At 34.9% G+C, this 27299-nt stretch overlaps 1 protein-coding gene across 9 annotated transcripts in view; it reads left to right on the forward strand.

The window, feature by feature from the left end:
* Positions 1-817: 817 nt before the first annotated feature.
* OMA1 (OMA1 zinc metallopeptidase) overlaps positions 818-27299 on the forward strand; it is a 120788-nt gene continuing 94306 nt past the window's right edge. For 4 of the 9 annotated variants that reach the window (XR_008617273.1, XM_055084591.1, XM_055084590.1 and 1 more), the window contains exons 1-7: positions 818-910; positions 7787-8305; positions 10969-11197; positions 13751-13924; positions 14024-14131; positions 16915-17043; positions 20569-20643. Coding sequence is in view for 8 of the 9 variants with exons in the window: in XM_055084591.1 (XP_054940566.1) it covers positions 7806-8305; positions 10969-11197; positions 13751-13924; positions 14024-14131; positions 16915-17043; positions 20569-20643 (1215 nt within the window). In the remaining variant the exon portion in view is untranslated. The remainder of the gene's footprint in view (positions 911-7786; positions 8306-10968; positions 11198-13750; positions 13925-14023; positions 14132-16914; positions 17044-20568; positions 20644-27299) is intronic. The other 5 variants (XM_055084595.1, XM_055084596.1, XM_055084593.1 and 2 more) reach the window with 4 other exon arrangements.

Below are 27299 nucleotides of genomic sequence, written 5' to 3' on the forward strand. Positions count from 1 at the left end.
GTCAGAGATATGCCAACATAGTTCCTTTAAAGCAAAAGGCAAATTACAAAATATAGACAGGCAAGATAAAAGAAAAAATTACTTTAAAACGCTCTAAAAGTGATACCTAAAAATAGTGTTTATATCCTTTAGGATGTTCTTCATTATGCATAGAATATAAATATAACAAACTGACTTTGAAATTATGGGATCATGTCACTATCTGATATCTTATTTATTTACTTGTTTACTTGCTTGTTGTCTCGTTCTTCACTGTGATATAAGCTCCATGAAAGTAGGGTCTGTCTTGTTCTGTGTTTCCCTGGCACTTAGAAGGCACTTGGTGCCCAATAACTACTTTTTGGTGGAATGAGTGAAGTGTACTATACACATCACTTTGTAGCCAGCTATTTTCAACTATATTCCAGATGCTTCAGGTTATTCTTCATCTTTCTTCCTTAGAAGGTGCCATGTGAAAACAGAGTTTTCACAGCCCAAAGACTACTTCTATCAGTGCAACTTCTGAACCAAGAAACCTTAGCCTTTTGGCAGCCCTCGAATCGCCTTCCTTTTGGTCAGCACTGCCTTAGAATCTACAGCGGGCACAGCCTTGCCTGGATCACTCATTAGAGGGACCGAAGTCAGGTTCCAAGACCTGAGCAAGTGAAGATGTTTCCAGGCGAGCAGCTCTGCCTACAGCCACGTCTCTCCTCCGGCCACGCGGGGGCGCTAGAGCGCCACAGTTTACATGGGATCGGGGCCCTCTGGGAGGAAGACTCTGGGCGGTTGTATTGACTGCCCGGTGTGGGCGGAGCCAAAGGCGTCCATGTCCGAGACGAGGGCAGGAAGTGAAGAGGCCGGGATTCTTTGGCGGGGCGTAAGCTTGCGCGTAGGTTGGGTTGGAGGAATCTTCGCTTTCGCCACTGTTAGGGTCTGTCCTGGTGTGGGACGCCTTTGCACGGCTATTAAGAGTGGGCCGGGCCCAGGGAGGGGGCAGAGTACGGGAGTTGGGGTGGGGGGGAGCTTGGAGGGGCGCTGGAGTGAGGAGCGGGGACCCTTGGGGGCCCGGTTGGGTTGGGGTGGCGAGGCCTGGGGTGGAGGAGGGTCGGCGGGAAGCCGGGCTGGAGTGAAGTGCGGGGGCGGCGTGTGGAGTCGGGGGAGAGGGCGAGTGGGAAAGGAGGACGTGGCCGTAAGTCTCCTTTTCCCGCCTGATCCCGTCCTGGTGTGAACTGCGGGGACCCCAGGGTGCTACCCTGGTAGCGCGGGAGTTGCAGATAGGCAGGTGGCTGCATTTTCCGGGAAGATAAGCTCCCTCTCCTCCCAGCCTTCTCATTAGCGGCCCGTTTTTGAAAGTTGTGGTTCTTTTTACCGCAGTATCGTGTGCGTCACCGTGACACCTTCACCCGTAGAAAACCGCTTCTAGCCGCTTTTGGCATCTTGAGACTCAAACCATCTCTTTTACCTGTTCCCTCTTAAAGCAGAGAAAATAAAAGTTTTCCTACCCAAACCCCGCAGTGAAAAATAGGAAATTCCTTGTCTCAACAGTTGAAGGGTATTTAAATAATTTCTTCATGAACTTGTTTACAAATTCACTTTTTGTGCTCCTTAAATAATGTCACTTGCCTGCGTAAAGTGGAACAACAGTTGTGTTGTGCCATGCAGTCCTCAGTGAGAAATTTTAGTCCAAGGAGATGAAAATACTTCATTGGGAATTCAGGGATTGAACAACTATAGTGACTCTGACCAATGCCATGTAACCCTCACTAAAAGGATTTGGGTTCATATCCATCATTCTCAGCTGTGGTGAAGGGGTGCAGTCTGGCATTTGGAAGCTTAAGAACCAACTCTGTTGCCTTCCAATTTATTATTATTTTTTTAAGCCTTCCATCATGTGTGTACTTTGCTTGAATGATTCTTTTAAAGTACATGTTCTATTTTTGCCAATCTGACAGCTGTTTCCATAGAAACTAGGGAAGAAATAGTCACTTTCAGAAGAGTTGTTAAAACTGTCTTCCACGCTTCAGCTGTGAGTGCCAGTGAGCGCTGTACTTGCTCATTCTGAGTTGGTACTTAAAGAATTAAGGATCTGAAATGTTCGTAGAGGCTAACAATCCAAATGGTTTAATTTTCTCACATCATTAATTTAGTAATCTTGGAAGTCTGCCAGCTATGTTTGTTGACCTGCTACAGTTCTTTGAAGAGGATGTGTCAGCCCTGATTCTTCTGCTCTGTGTAGTCCAGTGATTGGATCTTTGAAAATGTATAAATAGTTTTCTTCTCCCATTCTTTACCCTTTCTTAAGGATAAAGCAGGGATTATAAAATATCAGGCACTATTTCTGTTTCAAGGGACACTTGTCGGTGATATAAATGATAACGTTTTTGCTTATATGTGTACTACACATAGTGTTCGGGGCTTTTGCTAACTCCTGTGTCAGTAGAATACTTTAAATTTCACGTTAGTTGTGAGCTATGAGCAGGAGTTTGCTTGACATGTGAACAGAGCTAAGCAGTGTAAATAGATGTGCACAGACAGAGGAGAACTTTTCTTTTCTGAGAGGTGTAAGTAAATCACTGTGTCTGGAGCTTCGGAATGGGTGAAGGAGGTGTAGGGAAGGTGCCTGGAGAAACAATGGGAGGTGGTATTATGAGGGACTTGGTCTGCAATATGCAGGAGTTTATTGAAGCCCATGGAAACCAATGGTAATTACAAATATAGTTGCCTTTATTGATTTGGGGCTTACAAAAGTAATAACACATCCTGTAAAAATTTAAACACCACGGAAATATATAAGATGGAAATACTGAATCCCTTACAGCCATCATCCTGCCACCCCAAATAACCACTGTGAATGGTTTGGTGTGTATTCCTTTAGATTTATTTATATTTGTATATACTAGCGTGTTTTAAGCATTACTGAGTATGTAAGAAACTTGAGTAATTTTCAAATATTTTGATGTATAGATAATACTATTTATGAAAATTGATGTTCTGAAGCATCTTTCCAGATAATATTGTATTAGCCTAGACTGAGTTAGATTTATGTATTTTTTCCTGCAACTTTTATTATGAAGATTTGAAACACTAAAAAAAACTGAAAAAAAATTTGATGAGCACATACATAACCACCACTTAGATACAAAGATTGTTAGCATTTCTCTATATTGTCTTTATGTCCTGTGTGTATGTCTGAATGTATTTTTATTATAAAATTTGAAAGTTTTATTCATCATGAAAAGAGAGTTCAGCAAGCATTTCAGGTATAAGATATTCACCTACATAACCACATCTTTATCACCTAAGAAAATAAGCAATACTTATCTAAAATAAGCTAAAAGCAAATTCATATTCAAATTACCCCAATAGTTCCAGTTGTCTTCTAAAACAAATTTTTTTCTTTCAAATTAGGATCTAATCAGAGTTCACACATTGCATTTGGTTGTCTCTTTTTAGTACCTTTTTAAAAAATAACTTAATGTATAGTTGATATACAATAAATTGGACATATTTAAACTGTGCATGTTTTGACTTATGTGTATATCTATGAAACCAACAACACAATCACAATAGTGATCATTTTAGTTGCCCCCCCAAACTTTGTAATCCCTCCTCTTGCCCCTCTTTACCTTTCCATCCTCTGATTTCTCTATAAGTATAAATTAGTCTGCATTTTCTACAGTTTATATTATATAGCTGAAATCATAGAGCATGATTTTTGGAGAGAGAGTAGTGTTCTTTCCTGTGTATGAGTCTGGCTTCTCTCACTTGCTAGTGTTTTTGTGTATTGCTCTTGTATTCTGCCACCTTAAACTCATTCTAATAGTTTTTTTTTTTTTTGTAGATTTCTTTGGATTTCCTGGATAGACAGTCCTGTTATCTAGGGAAAAAGATCATTTTACTTTATTATCTGGATGCCATTTATTTAGTTATGTATCTATTTTATTTAATTCTGTTGCACTGGCTAGCATCTCCAGTATAATGTTGAATAGAAGTGGTGGGAGCAGACATCTTTGCCTTGCTCCTGATCTAAGGAGGAAAGTATAATCTTTCACCAATAAACATACTGTTGCCTATAGGTTCCTGTAGATGTCCTAGTTACTGAGTTTTTATCAGGGTTGGTTCTTGGATTTTATCCATTGCTTTTTCTGTGTCTTTTGAGATTATCATGTAGTGTTTCTTTCTTCAGTTAGGGTGAATTACATTGATTGATTTTTGAATTTTTATTCAACCTTGCATTCCTGAGACAAACCTCACTTGGTCATGAGGTATTGTCTTTTTAATATATTTTTGAATTAGATTTCCTGAAATATTATTAAGAATTTTTGTATCTATGTTCATGAGGGATATTATTCTGTAGTCTTCTTGTAATTTTTTTTTTTTTCTGTCTTTGGTATCAGGGTAGTGCTGGTCTTATGGAAGGAGTTGCAAACTATTCCTTTTTAATTTCTTGGAAGAGTTTATATAGAATTATTATTATTTCTTCTTTAAATGTTTGGTAGAATTCCCCAGTGAAGCCTTTTGGTTCTGGAGCTTTCTTCGTGGGAAGGTTTTTAACTATCCATTCAATTTAAAAATTGGGTATAGGGCTCTTCAGGTTGTTTATTTCTTCTTGAGTGAGCTCTGGTAGTTTGTGTTTTTCAAGGAATGTATCCATTTAATCCAAGGTGTCAAATTTAAGCTTTTCTCTTTCATTGGTTTTAAGAAATTTGATATACCTTAGAGTAGTTTCTTTTGTGTTTCCTGTGTGTGTGGTTTGTTAAACTTCTTGGATTTGTGAGTTTACAGTTTTCATCAAATTTGGAAATTTTTGGCCATTTTTTCAGGTTTTTTTTTTTTTTTTTCTTTTCTGTCTGCTATCCCTCCCCACTTTTCAGGGACTCCATTTACACATATATCAGGTCACTTGAGTTATCCCACACCTCAGTGATGCTGTATGCATTTCTTAAAGTCTGTTTTCTCTCTGCATTTCATTTTGGATAGTTTTTTATTGATACGTCAATTCGTAAGTCTTTATTTATACAATGTCTAATTTGGTGTTAGTCTCATCCAGTGTAATTTTTATCTAAGACATTATAGTTTTCGAATCTAGAAATTCATTGTCGATCTTTTGAAAAAATATATTCCATGTCTCTACATAACATGCCCAAACTTTCCTTTAACTTCTTAAACATATGCAATATGTATAACTAGTTTAATATCCTTGAATTCCCAGCTTCATCTCTTTAATTTAGGAGGACCGTTGTGCTGCGCTAGGTTTCCCCTCTTTGCATAGTGGCCTAGAAACTCTCTCCAGGCAGAAGGCTGGGGCAGTTGTAGGGCTCGCCTTATTTGTTTCCCATTTCTCAGGGATGACTGTTCTTCGTTGCCTGATGTTCAGTATGTTGAAACCGTTGTTTTACTTATTGTGTCTGTTTTTTTTTTTTAATTGAAGTATAGTTGATTTACAATATTGTGTTAGTTTTAGGTGTACAGCAAAGTGATTCAGTTGTGTGTGTGTGTGTGTGTCTGTATATATATTTCAGATTATTTTCCATTATAGGTCATTACAAGATGTTGAATATAATTCCTTGCACTATACAGAAAGTCCTTGTTGCTTATCTGTTTTATGTATGGCAGTTTGTAACTGTTAATCCCATACTCCTAATTTATCCCTCCCCCCTCCCTTTCCCCAACAACCATAAGTTTGTTTCCTATGTCTGTGAATTTGTTTCTGTTTTGTATATAGACTCATTTGTATTATGTTTTTGGATTCTAAATATACATGATATTATATAATATTTGACTTATTTCACTAAGTATAATATTCTTTGGGTCCATCCATCTTGCTGCAAATGGCAGTATTTAATTCTGTTTTATGGCTGAGTAATATTCCATTGTGTTGATGGGCACTTGGGTTGTTTCCATGGCTTGGCTGTTGCAAATAGTGCTGCTATGAACATTGGGGTGCATGTAGCTTTTTGAATTAGGGTTTTACTTATTGTGTCTGTTTTTTTTTTTTTAATTGAAGTATAGTTGATTTACAATATTGTGTTAGTTTTAGGTGTACAGCAAAGTGATTCAGTTGTGTGTGTGTGTGTGTGTGTGTATATATATTTCAGATTATTTTCCATTATAGGTCATTACAAGATGTTGAATATAATTCCTTGCACTATACAGAAAGTCCTTGTTGCTTATCTGTTTTATGTATGGCAGTTTGTAACTGTTAATCCCATACTCCTAATTTATCCCTCCCCCCTCCCTTTCCCCAACAACCATAAGTTTGTTTCCTATGTCTGTGAATTTGTTTCTGTTTTGTATATAGACTCATTTGTATTATGTTTTTGGATTCTAAATATACATGATATTATATAATATTTGACTTATTTCACTAAGTATAATATTCTTTGGGTCCATCCATCTTGCTGCAAATGGCAGTATTTAATTCTGTTTTATGGCTGAGTAATATTCCATTGTGTTGATGGGCACTTGGGTTGTTTCCATGGCTTGGCTGTTGCAAATAGTGCTGCTATGAACATTGGGGTGCATGTAGCTTTTTGAATTAGGGTTTTCGTCTTTTATGAATATGTACCAAGGAGTGGGATTGCTGGATCATATGGTAGCTCTGTTAGTTTAAGGAAGCTCCATACTGTTTCCCATAGTGGCTGTATCAATTTACATTCCCACCAACAGTGTAGGAGGGTTCCCTTTTCTCCACACCCTCTCCAGCATTTATTATTTGTAGACTTTTTGGTGATGGCCAGTCTGACCAGTGTGAGGTGATACTTCATTGTGGTTTTGATTTGCATTTTTGTAATAATTAGCAATGTCGAGCATCTTTTCATGTGCCTGTTGGCCATCTGTGTGTCTTCTTTGGAAAAATGTCTATTTAGGTCTTCATATGCTGTCTGTTTTTTTAGTTATCTTCAGTGACAGGATAAGTCCCTTTTACTCTGTATTGACCTGAATCAGAAGTGCCAGTATTATATTTGAAAGGAACAAATTGTATTTTATTTTTATTTATTTATTTTTGCATATTTTTTTAGGTTTTTAAAAAATATATTTATTTATTTTATTTATTTTATTTATTTTTTTGGCCGCGTCAGGTCTTAGTTGAGGCATACAGGGTCTTTGTTGAGGTGTGCAGGATCTTTTGTTGCGGTGTGCGGGCTTCTCTCTAGTTGTGGCGTGCGGGTTTTCTCTCTCTAGTTGTGGTGCTTGGGCTCCAGGGCACGTGGGCTCTGTAATTGTGGCACAGTGGGCTCTAGTTGAGACACACGAGCTCAGTAGTTGTGGAGTGCGGGCTTAGTTACCCCGTGGCATGTGGGATCTTAGTTCCTGGAGCAGGGATCGAACCTGCTTCCCCTGGATTGTAAGGTGGATTCTTTACCACTGGACCACCAGGGAAGTCCCACAAATCTGTATTTTTAAAAATGCATTTTATGTTAGACTTTACTATTCCATTAAATACTCTTTCCCCCCATTACTGCCAATTGCTGAAACTTAGTGCTGTTTTTGTTTAATCCATTTCTTATTCCCCCAATAATTTAGCTGTTAAAATAAAAATAGACTCCCCCAACTAAAATTAAAAAATGAAAAGAAGAAAAAAATCCAAATTTTGAAAGTACATGTTGTTGAGTTAAAAGTTAGTAAAACCTCTTTGGTTTTTATTGTTAGGAGGAGTTGCTGCGGGGGGGGCAGTGAGTAGAAACCCAAGGTAATTTAGTCAGAGATGTGTTAAAGGAAGAACACCTTTTTCATAAGTGTTATATTCCCAGTTTGGTAATAAGTATTTTGCTTAGATATTTATAGTTTATATTTTGTGTTCCAGATAATCAAACAAAACAAAGATGAGCTTCATCTGTGGACTGCAGTTTGCTGCTAGAAACTGTGTTTTCTTCCGATTTAATTTACTGACCAGCTGGAGAAAATGTAACACACAAGCTGTAACCTCACTGGACTGTCATCAAGTGAAAATTAACAATATAGTAAATAAGTCTCTGAGCCTGGGAGTAAATCAGGGTGATAGATGGACATTTTTGTCTGAAAACTTTCATTTCTGTAGGACTTTTAATAACAAAAGAATAGGCTGCCTCTTGAGCACCAGAACTGAGAAAATTTGGATGATTACCCAAAAATGTACTGCATGGAATAACTCTTTTTCAAGACAGCTACTGATGAAAGACGTTCTAGTAGTACCTGCTCTTTCAGTGGTGCATCGTCTAAACTGTTTACCCACAAGAGACATTAGGAGTTTCCATACTTCTCCACGGTTTCAAGCTGCTCCGGTTCCTCTCTTGTTGATGATTCTTAAACCAGTACAGAAGCTACTGGCTATCATTGTGGGCAGGTAAAATGATCTTTAAAATATAAACTCTTATATTAAAAAGTATCTGTAAAACTCACTTTTAAAGAAAACTTGATAGATTTCCCTCCCATAATTAGCTCAGAATTCAGTTTCTAAACAGTTGGTTCTACTCAGTTTTTTTATGTATGCCTTAATAATCTTAAAATCATTTATTGCATATTATAGTACAGAAATGTGATCTTTAAAAATTATTCTTGTATATTTTATATAGACACTGTTTAAAAGGTCTTATATTTATGATTACAAGAATCAGAAATGTTTGTTATAACTCACGTATAAAAACTGTACTTACAAGCATTCCTTTTTTGTTCATGGAATTTGAGACAATGGATCATGAAACTGAAGAACTTTGCTTACTTAAGAAAGGGCTCGGGCTTCCCTGGTGGCGCAGTGGTTGCGCGTCCGCCTGCCGATGCAGGGGAACCGGGTTCGCGCCCCGGTCTGGGAGGATCCCACATGCCGCGGAGCGGCTGGGCCCGTGAGCCATGGCCGCTGAGCCTGTGCGTCCGGAGCCTGTGCTCCGCAACGGGAGAGGCCACAACAGTGTGAGGCCCGCGTACCACAAAAAAAAAAAAAAAGGGCTCATTCCTAGCCACGTTAACTCTTAATTAGTATTATTTATTTATTTATTTATTTTTCTATTCTGTTTCCGACAAATTTTTATTTTCTCTTTGTGATCCTTTATAATACTTAATGTTTTTACAGCTAAGTAATACTTCATATTTAATTTAAAACTCCCCCTCATAATTCTGTTTTCTCTTCTTTGCTCCATGAAGATTGAAGAAAGGTAAAGTTAAGCATTGTCTCCTTATAAACTTTTCTTATGTTTGATAACTATGAAGTGCCTTCTAGCCTTCTTACTTCCATACTAACCAACCCAGTTTTCTTTTTATCAAAAATCAAGGACCTGTACTCTGTAATTTATTGTGTTCTTTATGACTAGGTTTGGCACTCAGAAAATATACAGCTAATTTAGCTCTCAATTTAAGTAACGACTATCAAAGAAAGCCAGAGCTAGACAATAGTTAAAGAAGTAAAAACAGATTTTATTCAGAACTTCTGCAGTAGGAGAAAAGAGACCTCAGTTTAGAACCAGAGTCAGCTCTGAATACACCATAGGCTATGTGGGCAGGGCGGGGGTTGGTAGATGGAAAACTACAGAGAGGAAACATCAGGAGCAAGGGCGGATTCCACCCAAACTGACCTACTAGAGTTATTGCTGAAGGCAGGTGAGGGTGATCAGATATCACCTGGGGGATGATGAATGATAAGGACAGATTGGGTTATCGTGATCAGATATGGAGGATGAGGGATTCTGACTTAATTGACCTAGCAGGATTCTTGCTAAAATTGGACAATGCAGAGATGAACACAGTAGTCCAAAAGACAAGGCCTATTTGAAAAAGAGTTCAGGGGAGTCTGAGTAGAGTTTGGGGGGAGGAGAGAATCTTTGTCACAACTCAGCCCAAGTTCTTGGGCCAATAACTCTTTTTCATCTTTTTAAATTATTTATTTATTTTTAAACTTTTGTTGATATTACTATTGTAAATCACCTAAAATTTTATTTTAGGATATTTTTTCATACATTTTAAATAATAATGTCATAAACTTTTAAATTGGAAATAAGTATACTTCATAGTTTGATCTGAATCTTTTTAGGCTGAAACACTTTAAAGTCACTTTAGGTGTGTCACTTAACAAGATTAAGATAACTCAAAGAAGTTATTTTATAAAATAAATTTTGTCAAGAGAATGATGTATATATTTTAAATTCTTGTTGTGATTTCACAGATGAACTCATAGGGAAAAAGTTCTGTTCCAGTGCTGAAAACATTACTGGTTGTCAAAATGTCCATGAACCCTAATAAGCAGCAGAGAGTATATTGTTGCCTGTTAGAATTGGACCTCCCCAGATGTTATCTATAAAATCTCTCATTTCCGTCTTTACAGTGCTTATGCTCTTTTTATTACCTCTCCTTTGTCATGTTCTTGAGGGGTTAGTAGAGTTTCTGCTACTGAGCAATATTTGTTTCTAAAATCAGTGCTGAGATAGTTTCCCTTGTACCTTACTGAAGTACTGCTAGATTGTGTCAGATGTCTGACGAGCATTGGGGGGCAGTGGTGGTTAAAGGTATAGATTTGTTGTACCATAACGCCTTCAGATGTTTATTTGGGCAATTCATCACTATTATATTGCCCTCCTTGCCTCATTTTCCTCTTATTAACTCTACAACCTTGTATAAATTGTTTAACTTCTCGAAGTCTCAATTTTCTCTTCTGTAACAGGATTATTATGAAGATTAAATGAGATGATATACGTATAGCATTAGAAGAGTACCTTGAATGTGCTGAACAGTCAATAAATGTTAATGGTAGTTATAGTAAAACAGCTTCTCATTTAGTGTTTACCTTTAAAATAACTGAAGAAAATTCAAATGAGCATTAGAATTTTTAACTATAGCTCCATATAATTATGGATTACTTTTTCATCATTTAGCTAAGAATTTTTAAAAACTGAAAAAAAATCTATACAGAAAAATATAAAAATTCAAGTATTTGATGACAGAATTTTAGCATAAGCATTAAGTTTTGGTGATACGTACTGATTCTATTATCAGAACTTTGAATTTTTCTTTTTGCTCTAGGGGCATAAGGAAATGGTGGCAGGCACTTCCTCCTAACAAGAAGGAACTATTTAAAGAAAGTGTAAGGAAGAATAAATGGAAGTTATTCCTTGGTTTGAGTAGTTTTGGATTGCTTTTTGTAGTATTTTATTTTACACACCTGGAAGTGAGTCCAGTCACAGGAAGGAGCAAGCTTCTATTACTGGGGAAAGAACATTTCAGACTTTTATCAGAACTGGAATATGAAGCAGTAAGTAGAAAGAATTGTTTTTAACTACATTGCTTGATGTAATACTCAAAGGAGGAAAGTTTCTTAAATATGAAAGATGCACAAGTTTTTAATTTGATAGCAAATTAGCATTTTTTCCAAAAGGCCTTAGACCTTTCATGCTTAGTATTGCTACTGCCTACATTGCCTTTCCTCTGGATTACCCGGCTAACTCCTGCTCCTCACATGTCACCTTAAACGTCACTTTCTCAGGAAAGCCTTCCTTGATTATCCTGACTGGGTTAGGCAGGGTGGCTACGTTAGGCTCTAGGGGGTATCCTTCATACAGACTGCGTTATGAATTAGTCATTTGTAGCTATGCTCTGTGCTTGGCTCTACTGGGGCTAGGTCTCCTACTTTTCTCTTTGCATACTGTCCTTTTCTTTTAAAACACTTATGAGGGTAACACCATAATTATTTGCATAATTATTGGTTGATATTTATTTCTAGACTAGCTCCAGGGGGTCAGAGACCCTGTCTATTCTGTTTATCATTTCACCTTAAGTACTGGCACAGTGTACAAAGTAGTGCTTAGTATATGTTTTTTGAATAAATAGATCTGTAATTTGAATTTTTGTACCTTGAAAATAAAGTAGAATAAGATATTCCCCCACCCCGGCACATCAATTTTGGCTATTTATTATATTTTTTGAATGCAAAATAAAGTTGGAATTCAGAAGTCTTACCTCCTTGGAAAGTATAGTCACTCAAATAGTTAAACATTTTATACCACTAGTGAGTTCCTTGAGGACGGATCATCTTTCTATCTCTCATGCTTGGCACATAAACAGTATAGACAAACCTCATCTTATTGTTCTTCACTTTGTTACACTTTGCAGATGTTGCATTTTAAAAAATTGGAGGTTTGTGGCAACCCTGTGTCAAGCAAGTCTATCGGTGCCATTTTTCCAACAGCATTTGCTTACTTTGTATCTCTGTGTCACTTTTCGGTAATTCTTGCAATACTTCAAGACTTTTCATTATTATTATATTTGTTAGGCAGAAAAGATTATGACTTTCTCAAGGCTTAGATGATGGTTAGCATTTTTTAGCTATAAAGTGTTCTTTAAGGTATGTACATTGTTTTTTTTAGACATAATGCTGTTGCACGCAATATGCACTGGGAAACCAAAAATTCATGTGACTCGCTTTATTAAGATATTCACTTTGTGGTGAATATCTCAATAAAGATATCGAGAACTGGAATTGAACCCACAATGTCTCTGAGGTGTGCCTGTATATGCTCAATTAATATTTGTTGAATTTATAACCTCACTTGACAGCTTTGTCATGGTTAGATTTTTATATATTTTTATTTCAATTGAGCTTCTGAGTTTGTTAATGGAAAGTTACCGTAAAAAAGGAAATAACAATGGTTTTTCACTAAAAAGATTGTTCTTAATAAAGATAAGACCAATCTCTTCTATACAGTTTATACAGAGATTTGAGATGTTTCTTAGAATAGTCTAGTTAGAAGCAAGTTTGAGGAAAGTGTTCTGTTAAGATTGAGAAAGGCCTAGTGTTAAATTAGTGTTATCTTCTACCATTTATATCACTAAGAAGCTTTAAAAAATTATATACATGTACATATTTTTTTTCTTATTTTTTAGCCTGCAAATGTAATACCTGCTTGTTATGAAAATTCAAACACATGCTCTTAATGGGATTATTATAAAGTACTATAATTACATATAATTTTGTTTGTTGTATCTACTTCAGTGTTTTTCTTTGTTTCAGACAGTTTACATTGGTGACTTGTGCTTTTAAAAAATGCTATATAAAGACTTTAAATTCATATTCTATAAAAACATGTTTTTAATGCACCTCAAGGAGGAAGGTTACAGACTTCTTGATTCATATATGAAAGAAATTATACATTTTATGGAAATTTAATATCTTCAGAACATCCTCACTTTTCAAAGTACACTTGAAAGAGTCTCATGAATATAGCTTCAGAAAAAGTGTCTTCATATGGTGGTTAGTCTTAATTAGCATAATATAGAGAAAATGATATGCCCATTAGTTCTGAAATTTTAGTAATTTCAAACTGTCTGGCTAAAACACTTTAAAATTAATGAAGTGTCCTTTTTTTGGTGGAAGTTTAACTTTCTTATTAAGTATAGGGTGTTTTTCTATTCAGTATGTTATGAAAGTAATTTTCTTTTGTATTTTACTTTCTTATATGAAATCTTTCTGTTCTCTAGGCAATGTTTTGTTTTCTAAAATATTTAGGAAATTAGAAATAATATTTAAGCATTTTATTTGTTTATAGGCTAATAGAAAAGAGTGAAATTTTTATTTCAACCAATTTATATGAAAAATCTTAGTTATTAGAATTTATTCTCTTTGTGAGAAAACAGATTGCATAAATAATTCAAATTTGAAATTTTTTGAGTATTTAATATGTGCGTATTTTTACATAATTAAAAATTAAAGTGTTCAACAATAAGTGCCGTATAACACTCCTTAAAGCAATATGAACATTTTGTAGAGCTAACACTCTCTTAGAGACTACTTTTCTTTTTAATCTTTCAGTGGATGGAAGAATTTAAAAATGATATGCTAACTGAGAAAGACGCCCGATACGCTGCTGTTAAAGAAGTGGTTCATCATTTAATTGAATGCAATAAAGATATTCCAGGGATCTCTGAGCTCAATTGGATAATTCACGTGGTTGATTCCCCAGATATAAATGCCTTTGTGCTTCCAGTAAGTAAATATTACCCAGCCTAATTTTTAATTGTTAAATTTAATGTCCTTAATTTTTATGTTGTTCTAATTCCTTACATTATTTTCATTATGGTACAGAATGGACAAGTGTTTATCTTCACTGGGCTTTTAAATAGTGTGACTGATATTCATCAGCTGTCCTTCCTTCTGGGCCATGAAATAGCACATGCAGTACTTGAGCATGCCGTAAGTACCTAAAATGAATGTTCAGTTGTTGAAACACTCCTTTGAAATTAGCAAGTTAAATCTTCTGGAGAACTGAATCTTTTAAGTTATTTTTTATGATGGAATTTTAGTTTTTAGTAATTGACTTATTCTGTTACCTGAGAAAGTATGATTGGCTAATTTTGAGAATTTTTATCATCTTAAGTGTTTGATACTGAATAATTAGTGTTTCTATTAAATCCTATTTTTATCACCTGTCTTTTTTGCTAAGAAGTGATTATTCTCAACCTGTAATTGTTTCAAATTAGATTTTAAACTTTCAATAATTATTAACATACTTATAATCTAGTCAGAAAATCAACTGTAGGAAAGTGATATTACTATTCACGTGGTAAATGTTTTCTTACTTTTTTATTCATTCTCAGAGGATAGCTGAGAGCATCTTTGAAAATGTCTAGAATGATATGCCATGTATAATTAATGCAGAGTAATAATAATGATGCCTTGCCATTTTACAGTTTACTGAGTTTTTTAATACCTTCTCATTCATAATTTTAATACTATCCTCATGAGGTAGATATTTAATATCCCTATATTGTAGGGGTCCTCAACCCCTGGGCCGTCGACTGGTACTGGGCCGCACAGCAGGAGATGAGCGGCAGGCGGGTGAGCGAAGCTTCATCTGCCGCTCGCTCCCCATCGCTCGCATTACCCCCGAACCATCCCCCCACCCTGTCCGTGGAAAAATTGTTTTTCATGAAACCGGTTCCTGGTGCCAAAAAGATTGAGGACTGCTACTATATTATATACGAGGTCTCTAATGTTTAAAAAGACCCTAAATAACATGACTAACGTGACAAACTGGCGGAATTGGAACTTTAATCAAGGTTTTCTGTTTGCAAGTCTGGCACTCCTTCCTTTTTCCACAGTTACCCGGCTGTTGGCAGCACTTTTCTCATAGATCATAGAATTCAGGTCGATTTATACCATTGTGAATATACATCTGTTTGACTTGGTATGAATCTAGAAAAATAATCTATTTGTTTACTCATATTTTTATTTTTATTCATTAAAAATTGTGCATGGCTCATTTGTTTACATGATTAGAGAGAGGTATATTTTTTAATTGAAAACACAAAGGTAAATAGTGGAAGGATTGTGAATATATCAGAAATGCAAGTAATATTAACTTCAAGCGGAAATGATAATGTTATTAATCCCTCTAAAAGTCATCTCAAATTCTGTCTTTTTCTTAGAGTATCAGTAAGATTAGGTGGGCCAAAGTTGTGCTATTCAAGAGCGCAAATAGTAATTATCTCCTTTATTTCCTCTGAGTTACGGGAAAATAGAAAAAAATTTTTTCCTTAAACAGATACACACAAGAATAAATCTAAGCAGTTGAAATACGTTATTTCTTTCTAGAAATGGCTTCATAACTGCAAAATCAATCAATTTTGGCCGTTTTTATTTTTTAAAAGCTGTTCATTTCAGTACATTAATTTTTCTGGCATCTAGGTCCGTGCCTTATTCAGCATAATGTTGTCATCTCTGTCAGTGCAAGAGCAATAATTAGATGAGACATAAAAAGCAAATGGTCTTAAAAATAGGAAATAGTTATTAATATTCCTTTGTTAGAGGTCTTAGACACTGTCAATACTATGTTTTCTCTTTTAGGAGTCTCCATTTTATGTTGTTTTCATTATTTCACAAATACAAATTAAAAAAATTTTTTAGTTTTCTAAGATTATGTAGTAACAATTATATTCTTTAATAATTAATTACAAGGATTTTCTCTTCTATAATGACTTCATCATTTAGTGCTAAAATAATTCCATAATTGTTTTTCATCAGTCTTATAATGAAGCACAGAATGCTTTGTGAGGGCAGATTATATTCAGAAGTACTCTAGGTGATTATTTTTAGTTGTTAGCCATGTTTCATACATTCAAGTAATGATTCCTATATTATCAGTATCAGCACTACAGTAACATTTACTCAGCAACTTTCGTGAGGAACAATGAACAGTCCAGTGCATTAAACTTATATTTAGATATTACTACTCCAAACAACTATTTTAAGTAAAACATTTTTTGGTTACTGCTATAAGTAAATACAAAAAATCATATAACTAAATTTCCTGGTGGGAAATACCAGGCTGATAAAGTTGCAAACTTGCATGACTCTTCACATATTATGTCATGAAGTCAAAAGACTTTTCTTTACAAAATAAATTTCTAATATTTTCCTGAATTGTTCCTTGTTTTAACTGCTTCATATGTTAGGTAGTGTTTGGTCTCTGTCTAAAAGTATAAGCATAATAAACACATTTATTTGATTTTCTAAAAAGATTTAGCGACTGTATTAGAAACTATAACTTCCTGGGTTTGATTCCTTGTTCTTTTACTAATTGCTTTGTGAATTTGGGCAACTCTTTTAATCTCTCTTCATCTTAGTTTATCTATAAAATAAGGAACAATTATACCTGTTTTACAAGATTATTATGCTTGTTAATATAAGACCCTGTAGGTTAATGAACCTGTCATTGTATCTGAATGGTGGTAGTAGTTCAAGTAGATATTAGTTGAATGAATAAATGAATGCATAAGTATGTAAACAAGAGATGGGAAAAACAGACTGGGAAAGGATGAAGCACACAGAAGAAAAACAATTTGCAGTCTTACTTGGCGAAGTTCAGTTAAACACATGTAATTATTTAATGTGATTACACACGATGAACTAGAAAATGTAAGCATGTACTATCTGAATTTATTAAGTATAATTTTCATTATTTTGATTTTTCTCAGGCAGAAAAGGCTAGCTTGGTTCATTTCCTGGATTTCCTAGGTCTGATTTTTCTCACAATGATTTGGGCCATTTGTCCTCGAGATAGTTTGGCACTTTTGGGCCAGTGGATTCAGTCTAAATTGCAGGAGGTAAGTCTGAGACAATAAGTTGAATTTGCCATGCCCTGTGGTGAGGACATTTTAATATTACTGTAAAGGAAAAAGTACCAGAAATGTTTTCATACCTTATCATGAATCTTACCATGAAAAACAGGTGCTAATTTTTAGTGTCTTATGTCTTCTTATTTTTAGGGGATATTCTTTTTTTTTTTAAATTTATTTTTTTATTATTTAATTTATTTATTGTTTCTGGCTGCATTGGGTCTTCGTTGCTGCGCACAGGCTTTTCTCTGGTTGCGGCGAGTGGAGGCTACTCTTCATTGCAGTGCGTGGGCTTCTCATTGTGGTGGCTTCTCTTCTTGTGGACTACGGGCTCTAGGCGCGCGGGCTTCAGTAGTTGTGGCTCGCGGGCTCTAGGGCGCAGGCTCAGTAGTTGTGGCGCACGAGCTTAGTTGCTCTGTGGCATGTGGGATCTTCCCAGACCAGGGCTTGAACCCGTGTCCCCTGCATTGGCAGGCAGATTGTTAACCACTGCGCCACCAGGGAAGCCCTTATCTTAGGTGATATTCTTAATAGTGAGCATTCAAATTAGAAAATATTACATCTCTTATATGACGGAGATAGATGGGTTAGAAGGGCTTGGCAACTTTGGGCTAGCATTTTTTTTTTCTTTTGCATAGTTATTGTTCTTACAGAGAGAAACCCAGTCACAACCCTTTCTTTCCTTCTGTTGCTTTACCTTCAGACATTCCCCTTTTGTCTCCTAGTAAAAGTGGTGTACTCACTGGATGACTCTCCCTTCCCCCAAATATTTGCATTTTAATGGGGAACTCTTAAAACCTGTAAAATTTTATGGGCGCAGGGTTGGCAGAAGCTGCTTGACTACCCTCATCTCCTCACTCCCAGTTAAATTAATGTTGCCTGGAAAATAATGAAAGGACAGACTTAATAGGTGTTTGTTAACTTTTGTTTTTAGTACTTATGCATAATGATAGTCATCTGATAAAATTTGTTGATCCTCCATCTTGTTCAAAACAGTACAGTACTGAAAGGAGGTCTTGTAATCTTAATATTTGCTTTGTTTAACTATGATTAGCTATTTTATTTTATGTCTTTCATCAGATATTTCTTCTTGTCCTGGGAGGTTTGGTTATTTAGGAACAATCTGTTATTTGTTTGTTCAGTGATTTGTGGAGCACCCATCAGAGTGCCATCTGGGTGCTGTTTAAATCCAATGTGTAAAATTCTTTGAGACAAATTGCTTTAGAAATTGAATAACTAAGTCTTTTATTCAGTGTTAGCATATCATTTGGTTTCATTTATATTGAAATAAAGGTTCTTAAACGGAAAAAGAAAGAATGATTATTGCTTAGATTATAGAATCTCATATTTTGAATTTTATTTTTATCATTGATGTGCTGGGAAGTCAAAGAAGGTAATGTAGTTTTCCCCCCATTTATCAATAAATAGCTTTTTCTGTAATGGAATCAGGAGATTAAGTCATAAGAAAGATAACTGGAAGCTGTTTCTTCCTTGAAATACTTGATGATCCTGCTATTTGAGTATAATTCTTTAATAATTAAACTGAAAATGAAGTAAGGATTACTTCTGTTTGAACTCTTTTTCCCTAAATCGGGACCCCCTCCCAGTAATTTTGGTGACAAGGAAATATTTCTTTCTCTAAAAGCTTGCTCATTGTGATCGGAGAGCAGAGGGGAATGCTGATGGTGAAGTTCTTGAGGGGGAATTGCTGACATTTTTTTGTCAGAGAAAGGAATAGAGGAAGGAAGAAGTAGGGGTCCCTCACTTAACTGTCTGGGTACAATGTAGCAGCCCTCATAAAGTGCTACCAGGTAGGGTTTTGAGAGCTATTAATAATGATTATAGTAGCTAACATTTATTGAGTACTTACTGTATTGTAGGCACTAGGATAAACACTGTAGATTAATTTTGTACAGGGGTTAAGAATACAGGCTCTGATCAGATGGATCTGTGTTTGAATTTAATCTCTATTAGACCTAAATTTTATAGAACTTCAGCAGGTTACTTCACTTATTATAGGTTTCAGTTTCTTTATATGTAAGTTTGGATAATAGTAGTGGCTAACTCAAAGCATTATTGTGGGTTTAATTATACATTTAAAGCAGCATTTCTCAATATAGGCACTATTGACATTTTGAATTGACAAGATAATTCTTTGTTGTGGGGAATTGTCCTCTGCATTGCAGAATGTTCAGTGGCTTCTACACGTCTAGATGCCTCTACACATCTGGCCTCTACCCACTAGATGCCGGTAGCACTCCCCGCTCTCTCCCCAACCCCAGTTGTGACAATCAAAAATATCTCCAGACATTTCCAAATGTCCCTGAGGGACAATATCACATCCAGTTGAGAACCACTGATTGAAAGCATTTAGCACAGTACCCGGTACCAATAAGGACTCAACAAATGGGAGTTATTATTATTATTTGCTCATTTTATCCTCTCTGCAGTTCTAGGAGTTTGGTACTGTTACTGCTCCATTTTACATATGATGCTATTGGGCTTAGAGGGGTTAAAAAATTAGCCCAGAACTAATAGTTAATACACTTCAGCATTTGGGATTGAACATGTTTCTTTCCTTTAAAAGCCAATGTTTTTAATTGGTAATACTACCGGCAGATTCGTTGGGACACCTGCAGACTGCTTATGGAAAGTGTAGACACTATGTAATATAGTTCAGCAACCTAAAACAGACATGATCGAGAAGGAAGCAAGTCATATCTAATGGTCATATACAGTGGATTAGATTGATTTTACTATTTCTAGCCATTACTGACATGCAGCTACCTCTGAAAAATTGCTTCCCCATTTAATAGCTCTTCTCTCAAAAATCCTGCCTATTGATCCATCTTCTACAAAGTTTTAGTACTTACTGAAAATTAGTATTTAACTGGAAAGCATTCACGTAAATACAAGTAATTAGGAAAATTACAGTTATAATATCTATTTGTAGTCTTTTATTGAAGTTGGAAGAAAAGTTCATTTTCCTAACTAATCAATACGTAGAAAACAAAGAGGAAATTAAGATAATATGCCAAAGAAAGAACATTCTGCTATATGGTTAATTTTCTAACTGAAATAAATCCTCTAGTAGTGTCACTGGCTATTATATAGCTATAGTTTTTCAATTTTCTTTTAAAACTGCAAGATCACAATGTTCCTTGGTCATATTAAAAATCCTGCATCAATAAGCTTTCTTAGGGAATCCTCTACATAGTAAGTAGAGATTATAATTGGAAAAATAGAAGTCCACTATATGATACTGTGGACTTTCCAAAAGTTTAAAGGCATGGTTTTTTCCTATTCTTTCCATGTTTTAAAAATATTAATCTCTGATGGAGGAAATAAAGGCTGCACTTTGTTTTATACCATGGTGTTCTTTAAATGTTAATCATGGAGAGCATAAAAGCTATATCCTAGGTACTTCATGAAATTAATTTTTAAAATCTCATTTTTTGCTCCTTTTGTTTTGAAATAGCCTTAATGGAACTTTTCTTTCTTATTTCTCCTTAGTTTATGTTTGATAGACCATATAGTAGAACACTGGAGGCTGAAGCTGACAAAATTGGACTACAACTTGCTGCAAAGGTAAAATATTTAGTAGTTGAGAGTACACAGTGTCCTTCACTTAGTAAAAGATAAATGTGTATCATCTTAATGAGGTTTGGCATGGGCATAGGATGAAAGTTGGACTATATATAATTTTTCATTAATACCTTTTTAAGTCTGTGCCCTCTGGAAGCTATTGCTGTCTTTATTTTACTCCTTTCCCTTAGTTTACTGATCTAAGGAGGCTTTTTGAGTAAGTAAGATGATGTGTAGCTGTTTTTCCCCACTTGGAGAAAGGTTTATCTTACTGTAGCTGTATTCCTGGCTATGCAACCTGAATTTTCACCATATAAATAAACGATAGAAGAGCAGGCTTATTACTCTGTATCTTTCAGATTATTTTTGTTGCAGCAGATGGCTTATTTTTGCCAGCCACAGAGAGCAGCTCTGGACCTTTACTCTGGTTTACGTTGGCTTTGTTCATATCTACCTAACAGGGCACTTCATGCCTGGCTGCTGTTTTTAATCACCTGTGATAACTGCATATTATTAGTAGGATTTAACATTAAAAGTAAAACTGCATTTTTAAAAATGAGTGAAAACAATGCCACTTCACATATTAAATTCAAATTGTATTTGATGCTTTGTTGAGTTTTCAGTAGTTATTAAAAGTCCTAACGAAAATTACTATTATCTGAATTTCTCATTATGAGTTTTATGGATTTAATTTTGTAAATCAAGATATTTCTCATTCACAAAAGCAGTGTTCTTTGAATGTTACATAAGTAGAATTAAGTGAATTATCAGACTGAATAGATTAAGAGGTTCCAAAATGATGGGCCACCGATTGGCTCTATCAAGAATTTCCTAATTTTAATGTACTACAGTCTGTGAAATTTTCCCTCTAGGTAAGGGCATTCGGTGTTCTGATTAAGAAATCTTTGCTTATTTCAGTAAATTGTTCCCGTTTTATTTCCAAGAAGTTTTATTGTTTTGTTAAATATAAGGCGGAGGTCAAGATAATTTTTTTCCTATGTGGATATCTAATAGACTCAGCACTATTTATTGAAGAGTTTATCTTTTCTCCACTATACTTCAGTGTCTCTTTGTCATCAATGTGGGAGGCTGTATGTAAGTCTGTTTCTGGACTCCCTGTTGTATTCCATTGGCCTGTTACTTATCTTTGAGCCAATACCACACTGTCATTGTAGCTGTGTAATAAGTCTCGATATCTCATATCTTGATATCTTGATTTCTGTCCTCCAGTGTTGTTTTGCAATATTGACTTGGCTATTCTTGGTCCTTTGCTTTTTCATATAAATTTCAGAATCAGCTTGTCAAATCACATAGCTGTACAAAAACATGCCTGGGATTTTGATTGGAATTGTGTGCATTGAATATAGATCAATATGGGGACAGCTGACTAGTTTCAACAGTATTGAGTCTTCCAATCCATGGATGGTATATTTGTCCATTTATTTAGATGTTCCTTAATTTCTTTCAGTGATGTTTTGAAATTTTTTTGTGTGTATAGGACTTATACATCTTTTGTTAGATTTATTGCTAAGTGTTTGACATTTTTGATGTTGTTATAAACAATGTCATTGAAAAAATAAATTTGCCTGTATATAGAAATAGTTTGTTTTTATCATTGACTTTGTATCCAGCAGCCTTGCTAAATAAATTCACTTAATTCTAATAGTATGTAGATTCTTTTAGATTTTACATATACATAGTTATGTTGTCTGGGAATAATGACAGCTTTATTGCTTCCTTTCCATTCTGTATACTTCCTTTTTTTTTTTTTAACCTAATTGCAATGGCCAGAAACTTCAGCACAGTGTTGATGGTGGGCACCTTTGTTTCTTCCTGATCTTAGTGGAAAAGCATTCAGTATTTCACCATTAATTCTGATGTTTGTTGTAAGCTTTTTTAAAACCTGACTTTTGTCAGATAAGAGTTTCCAGTCTATTTCTAATATGCTAAGAGATTTTTAAAAATTATGAACATTAAGTTTTTCAAATGGCTTTCCTGCACTTATTGATGATTATATAGTTCTTCTTTAATCTGTTAATGTGGCAAATTACAATAATTTTTTTTTGTTTAAAAAATGACAATTTTTTATTTTTGAAATAAACCAATTTTGTCAATTATATTAACCTTTTAATGTATTGCTAGAGTTGGTCTGCTAATGTTTAGTTTAGAATGTTTCTGTGTTCACAGGAGGTAGTGGCTTGGAATTTTCTTGTAATGTCTTGTCAGGTTTTGGTATCAACATTATGCTGATCTCATAAAATGCCTTGGGTAGTGTTCCTTCTTTGTAAGAGTTTGTGTAAGAATAGTGATATTTATTTTTTCAATGTTTGGAGAATTCATGGGTAAAGCCATATGGGCCTACACATTTCTTTGTGGAAGGGTCTTTAATTATGGATTCAAAAGATGTGGAACTACTCTTTAATAGATGTAGGACTACTATTCAGATTTTTATATTTTTGTGTCAGTTTTCATAAGTTTTGTTTTTCTAGGAACTTAGGTTTTGTTTAAACTTTCAGTATTATTGGTATAGAGTTGTTTTGATGTACTCTTATATCTTTAATGTCTCAAGGATTCCTGCATTCTACAGATATATTTTTAAAATGTCCCCTTTGTTTCTAGTATTGGTGATATATGCTTTGTCTTTTTGCTAGATTTTATTACGTTCATTAATCTTTTCATAAGATGTTTTGGCTTTGCTTATTTTCTCTATTCTATGTTTGTTTTGTATTGTTTCAGTTACTGTTATCTTTATTATTTCCTTTTGCTTTGAGCTTTATCTGCTGTTCTTCCTAACTTCTTAAGATAGATACTTATGTCATTGATTTTATGTCATTGATTTGACATTTTCTTTTCTAATGTATACATTTATGCCTACCCGTTTTCTTTTCAGAATATCTCGTCATATTGCAAGTGTAGATATGTTTTTGTTTTCTTCAGTTTAAAATATATTCTTGTTTTCATTGTAATTTCTTCTTTGATCCATGGGTCGTTTAGAAGTATATTCCTTAGTTTCTAAACATTTGTTGGTTTCCTTAGTTTCTAAACATTCCTTGATTTCTAAACATTTACCTTTTGTTTTTGATGTCTAGCTTAATAACAGTCTGATGGGAGAATACACTGAATGGTGAATTCTTTCAAATTTGTTCAGTTTTGCTTTATGGCTCAACATGTTACCAAGTTTGTTAAAATGGTATGCACTTGAAAGTGGATTCCGCCATTTTGGGTGCAGTGTTCTACATATGTCAATTTTGTCAAGTTTGTTAAATCTGTTGTTTCAGATCATCTATATCCTTGCTGAATTTTTTTCTCTGCTTTTTTTTTTTCGAGTTACCAAGAGAGGTTAGTCTCTCATGATTCTGAATTTTTCTGTTTTTCCTTTTAGTTCTATTAATTTTTGCTTTTTATATTATAATACTATTTTAGCATACTCATATAGGATTGTTAGAGTTTACTGGTAGCTTGATCCTTTTATCAATATGTAATCCCTCTTTGTCTCTAGTAATGCTTCTTGCCTGAAGTTCTCTTTTTCCTTTATTAGTATTGTCGTGACAGCTTTCTTTTGGTTAGTGCTTGCCTGTCATATCTTACTCCATTCTTTTATTTTCAAGTTTTCTGTGTTCTTATGTGTGTGTCTCTTATAAGTAACACATAGTTGTTTTCTCATCCTTGCCCTATTTTGGATGTTTTTAGTCTGTTTATATTTTTAATTTGTATTTCTTAACGACTAATGCTGTGGAGCATATGTTCTTGTGTGTACTGGCCATTCATGTATCTTCTTTTGTTAACTGTCTTTTTACGGACTGGGGCACGAACCCGTGTCCCCTGCATCGGCAGGCAGACTCTCAGCCACTCCGCCACCAGGGAAGCCCTTACTCAGTTTTAAATTGAGTTGTCTTCTTATTCTTACATTGTAAGAGTTCTTTATACATATGCTGGATATAAGTCCTTTGTCAAATATTTGTGCAAATATTTTCTCTTATTCTGTGACTTGCTTTATTTTTTTATAGTGTGTTTTGAAAGATAAAAGTTTAAAATTTTTATGAAATCTAATTTTTCTACTTTGTGTTTAATTTACTCTTTCTCTAGTTTTCTAAGGTAGGTGCTTAGATCATTGGTTTTAGACTTTCTTCTTGCTTAGAATAGCATTTAAAGCTCTAAATTTCCCACTCTGCATTGATTTAGCTAGACACAGATTTTGATATGTTGTATTTTTATTTTCAGTTAAGTCAGAATATTTTCTAAAATTTCCATTGGGATTTCTTCTTTCATCCATGTGTTGTTCAGAAGTGAGTCATTTAATATCCAGGTATTTGGAGTTTGTCTAAATGTTTACTTCTAATTAATTATTTCATGGTCAGAGAATATACTCTTTGAGAATTTAATTTTTTCAATTCTGTTGGGGCTTGTTTTATGGTGTATCATTTGGTCTATTTTGGTGACTGTTCCATCATTTGTAAAAATGTGTATTCAGTATTTGCTGAGTGTATACTCTATAAATATCAATTAAGTTAAGGTAGCTTATAGAGTCATTCAAATCTTCTGTATCTTTTGATTTTTTGTCTACTTGCTGTTGAGTAAGGAGTTTTGAAATCTTTAACTATGACTGTGGATTTGTCTATTTTTTTCTTTCAGTTCTGTTAGTTTCTGCTTCCTGAATTTTGAAGCTCTCTATTAGGTGCATACACATGTGGGATTATTTTATCCTCTTATTGAACTGGTTGATTATTGTGAAGTATTTTTTTATTTGTCCCTAGCAATATTCTGAAGTATTTTTTGTTTGGCATTAATTTTTTTAAATTTATTTTTTATTGAAGTATAGTTGAATTACAATGTTGTGTTAATTACTGCTGTACAGCAGTGACTCAGTTATACATATATCTGCATTCTTTTCCATATTCCTTTTTTTAAAAATTATTTATTTGGTCGTGCTGGCTCTTAGTTGTGGCTCACAGGCTCCTTAGTTGCGGAACATGGGCTACTTAGTTGTGGCATGCGAACTCTTAGTTGTGGCATGCATGTGGGATCTAGTTCTCTGACCAGGAATTGAACCCGGGCCCCCTGCATTGGCAACGTGCAGTCTTAACCACTGCACCACCAGGGAAGTCCCTTATTTTTCATGTTCTTTTCCATTATGGTTTATCACAGGATATTGAATATAGTTCCCTTTGCTACACAGTAGGACCCTGTTGTTTATCCATTCTGTATATACCAGTTTGCATCTGCTAATCCCAAACTCACAATTCCTCTCCCCCCTCCCTCCCCCTTGGCAACCACTAGTCTAATCTCTATGTCCCTTTTTCTGTTTCTGTTTCATAGATAGGTTTGCGTCACATTTTAGATGCCACATATAAGTAATATCATATGGTATTTGTCTTTCTCTTTCTGACTTACTTCACTTAGTATGATAATCTCTAGTTGCATTCATGTTGCTGCCAATGGCATTATTTCATTATTTTTTATGGCTGAGTATTATTCCGTTCTATATATGTACCACATCTTCTTTATCCAGTCATCTGTCAATGGACATTTAGGTTGTTTCCATGTCTTGGCTATTGTGAATAGTGCTGTTATGAACATAGGGGTGCATGTATGTTTTTGAATTATAGTTTTGTCTGGATATATGCCCCAATCGAAAAATGCTCAGAAGACCTAAAGAGACATTTCTCCAAAGAAGACATACAGATGGCCAAGAGGCACATGAAAAGATGCTCAACATTGCTAATTATTAGAGAAATACAAATCAAAACTAGGGTGAGGTACCACCTCACGCTGGTCAGAATGGCCATCATTAAAAAGTCTACAAATAACAAATGCTGGAGAGGGTGTGGAGAAAAAGGAACCCTCCTACACTGTTGGTGGGAATGTAAGTTGGTGCAGCCAGTGTGGAAAACAGTATTGAGGTTCCTCAGAAAACTAAAAATAGAATTACCATATGATTCAGCAATCCTACTCCTGGGCATATATCCTGGAATTAATTTTGCTTGACATTATTTTGCTTGACATTAATATAGACCCTCCAGCTTTCTTAGGTATTGTTCACTTGGAATATCTTTTTCTGTCCATTTGTTTTCAAACTATTTGAGTTTTTGTATTTAAAGTGCATCTCTTACAGATGGCATAAACTAGGTTCTTGCTTTTTTATTGTTTGACAATCTATGCCTTTAGTTTGAAGTGTATAGTCCATTTATATTTAATGTAATTATTGATATGCTTGTATTTAGGTCTGCCATTTTGGTATTTGTTTTATCTATTTTTTGGTTGCTCTGTTCCTCCTTTTCTTCCTTCTTTGAGTTAATCATACTTTTTAGTATTCCGTTCATTGGCTTTTTAGATATAACTCTTTGCATTATTTTTAATGGCTCCTTGTGGGAGTACAATATGCATCTTTAGCCTTTTGAAATCTACTTCAGGTTTTTTTTTTTTTTATACAACAGGTTCTTAGTCATCAATTTTATACACATCAGTGAATACATGTCAATCCCTATTGCCCAATTCATCACACCCCCATGACCCCCTGTGGCTTCCCCCCCTGGTGGCCATATGTTTGTTCTCTACATCTGTGTCTCAATTTCTGCCTTGCAAACCGGTTTATCTGTACCATTTTTCTAGGTTCCACATATATGTGTTAATATACAATATTTGTTTTTCTCTTTCTGATT

Source organism: Physeter macrocephalus, chromosome 4 (assembly GCF_002837175.3).
Source record: "Physeter macrocephalus isolate SW-GA chromosome 4, ASM283717v5, whole genome shotgun sequence".
Classification (NCBI taxonomy): domain Eukaryota; kingdom Metazoa; phylum Chordata; class Mammalia; order Artiodactyla; family Physeteridae; genus Physeter; species Physeter macrocephalus.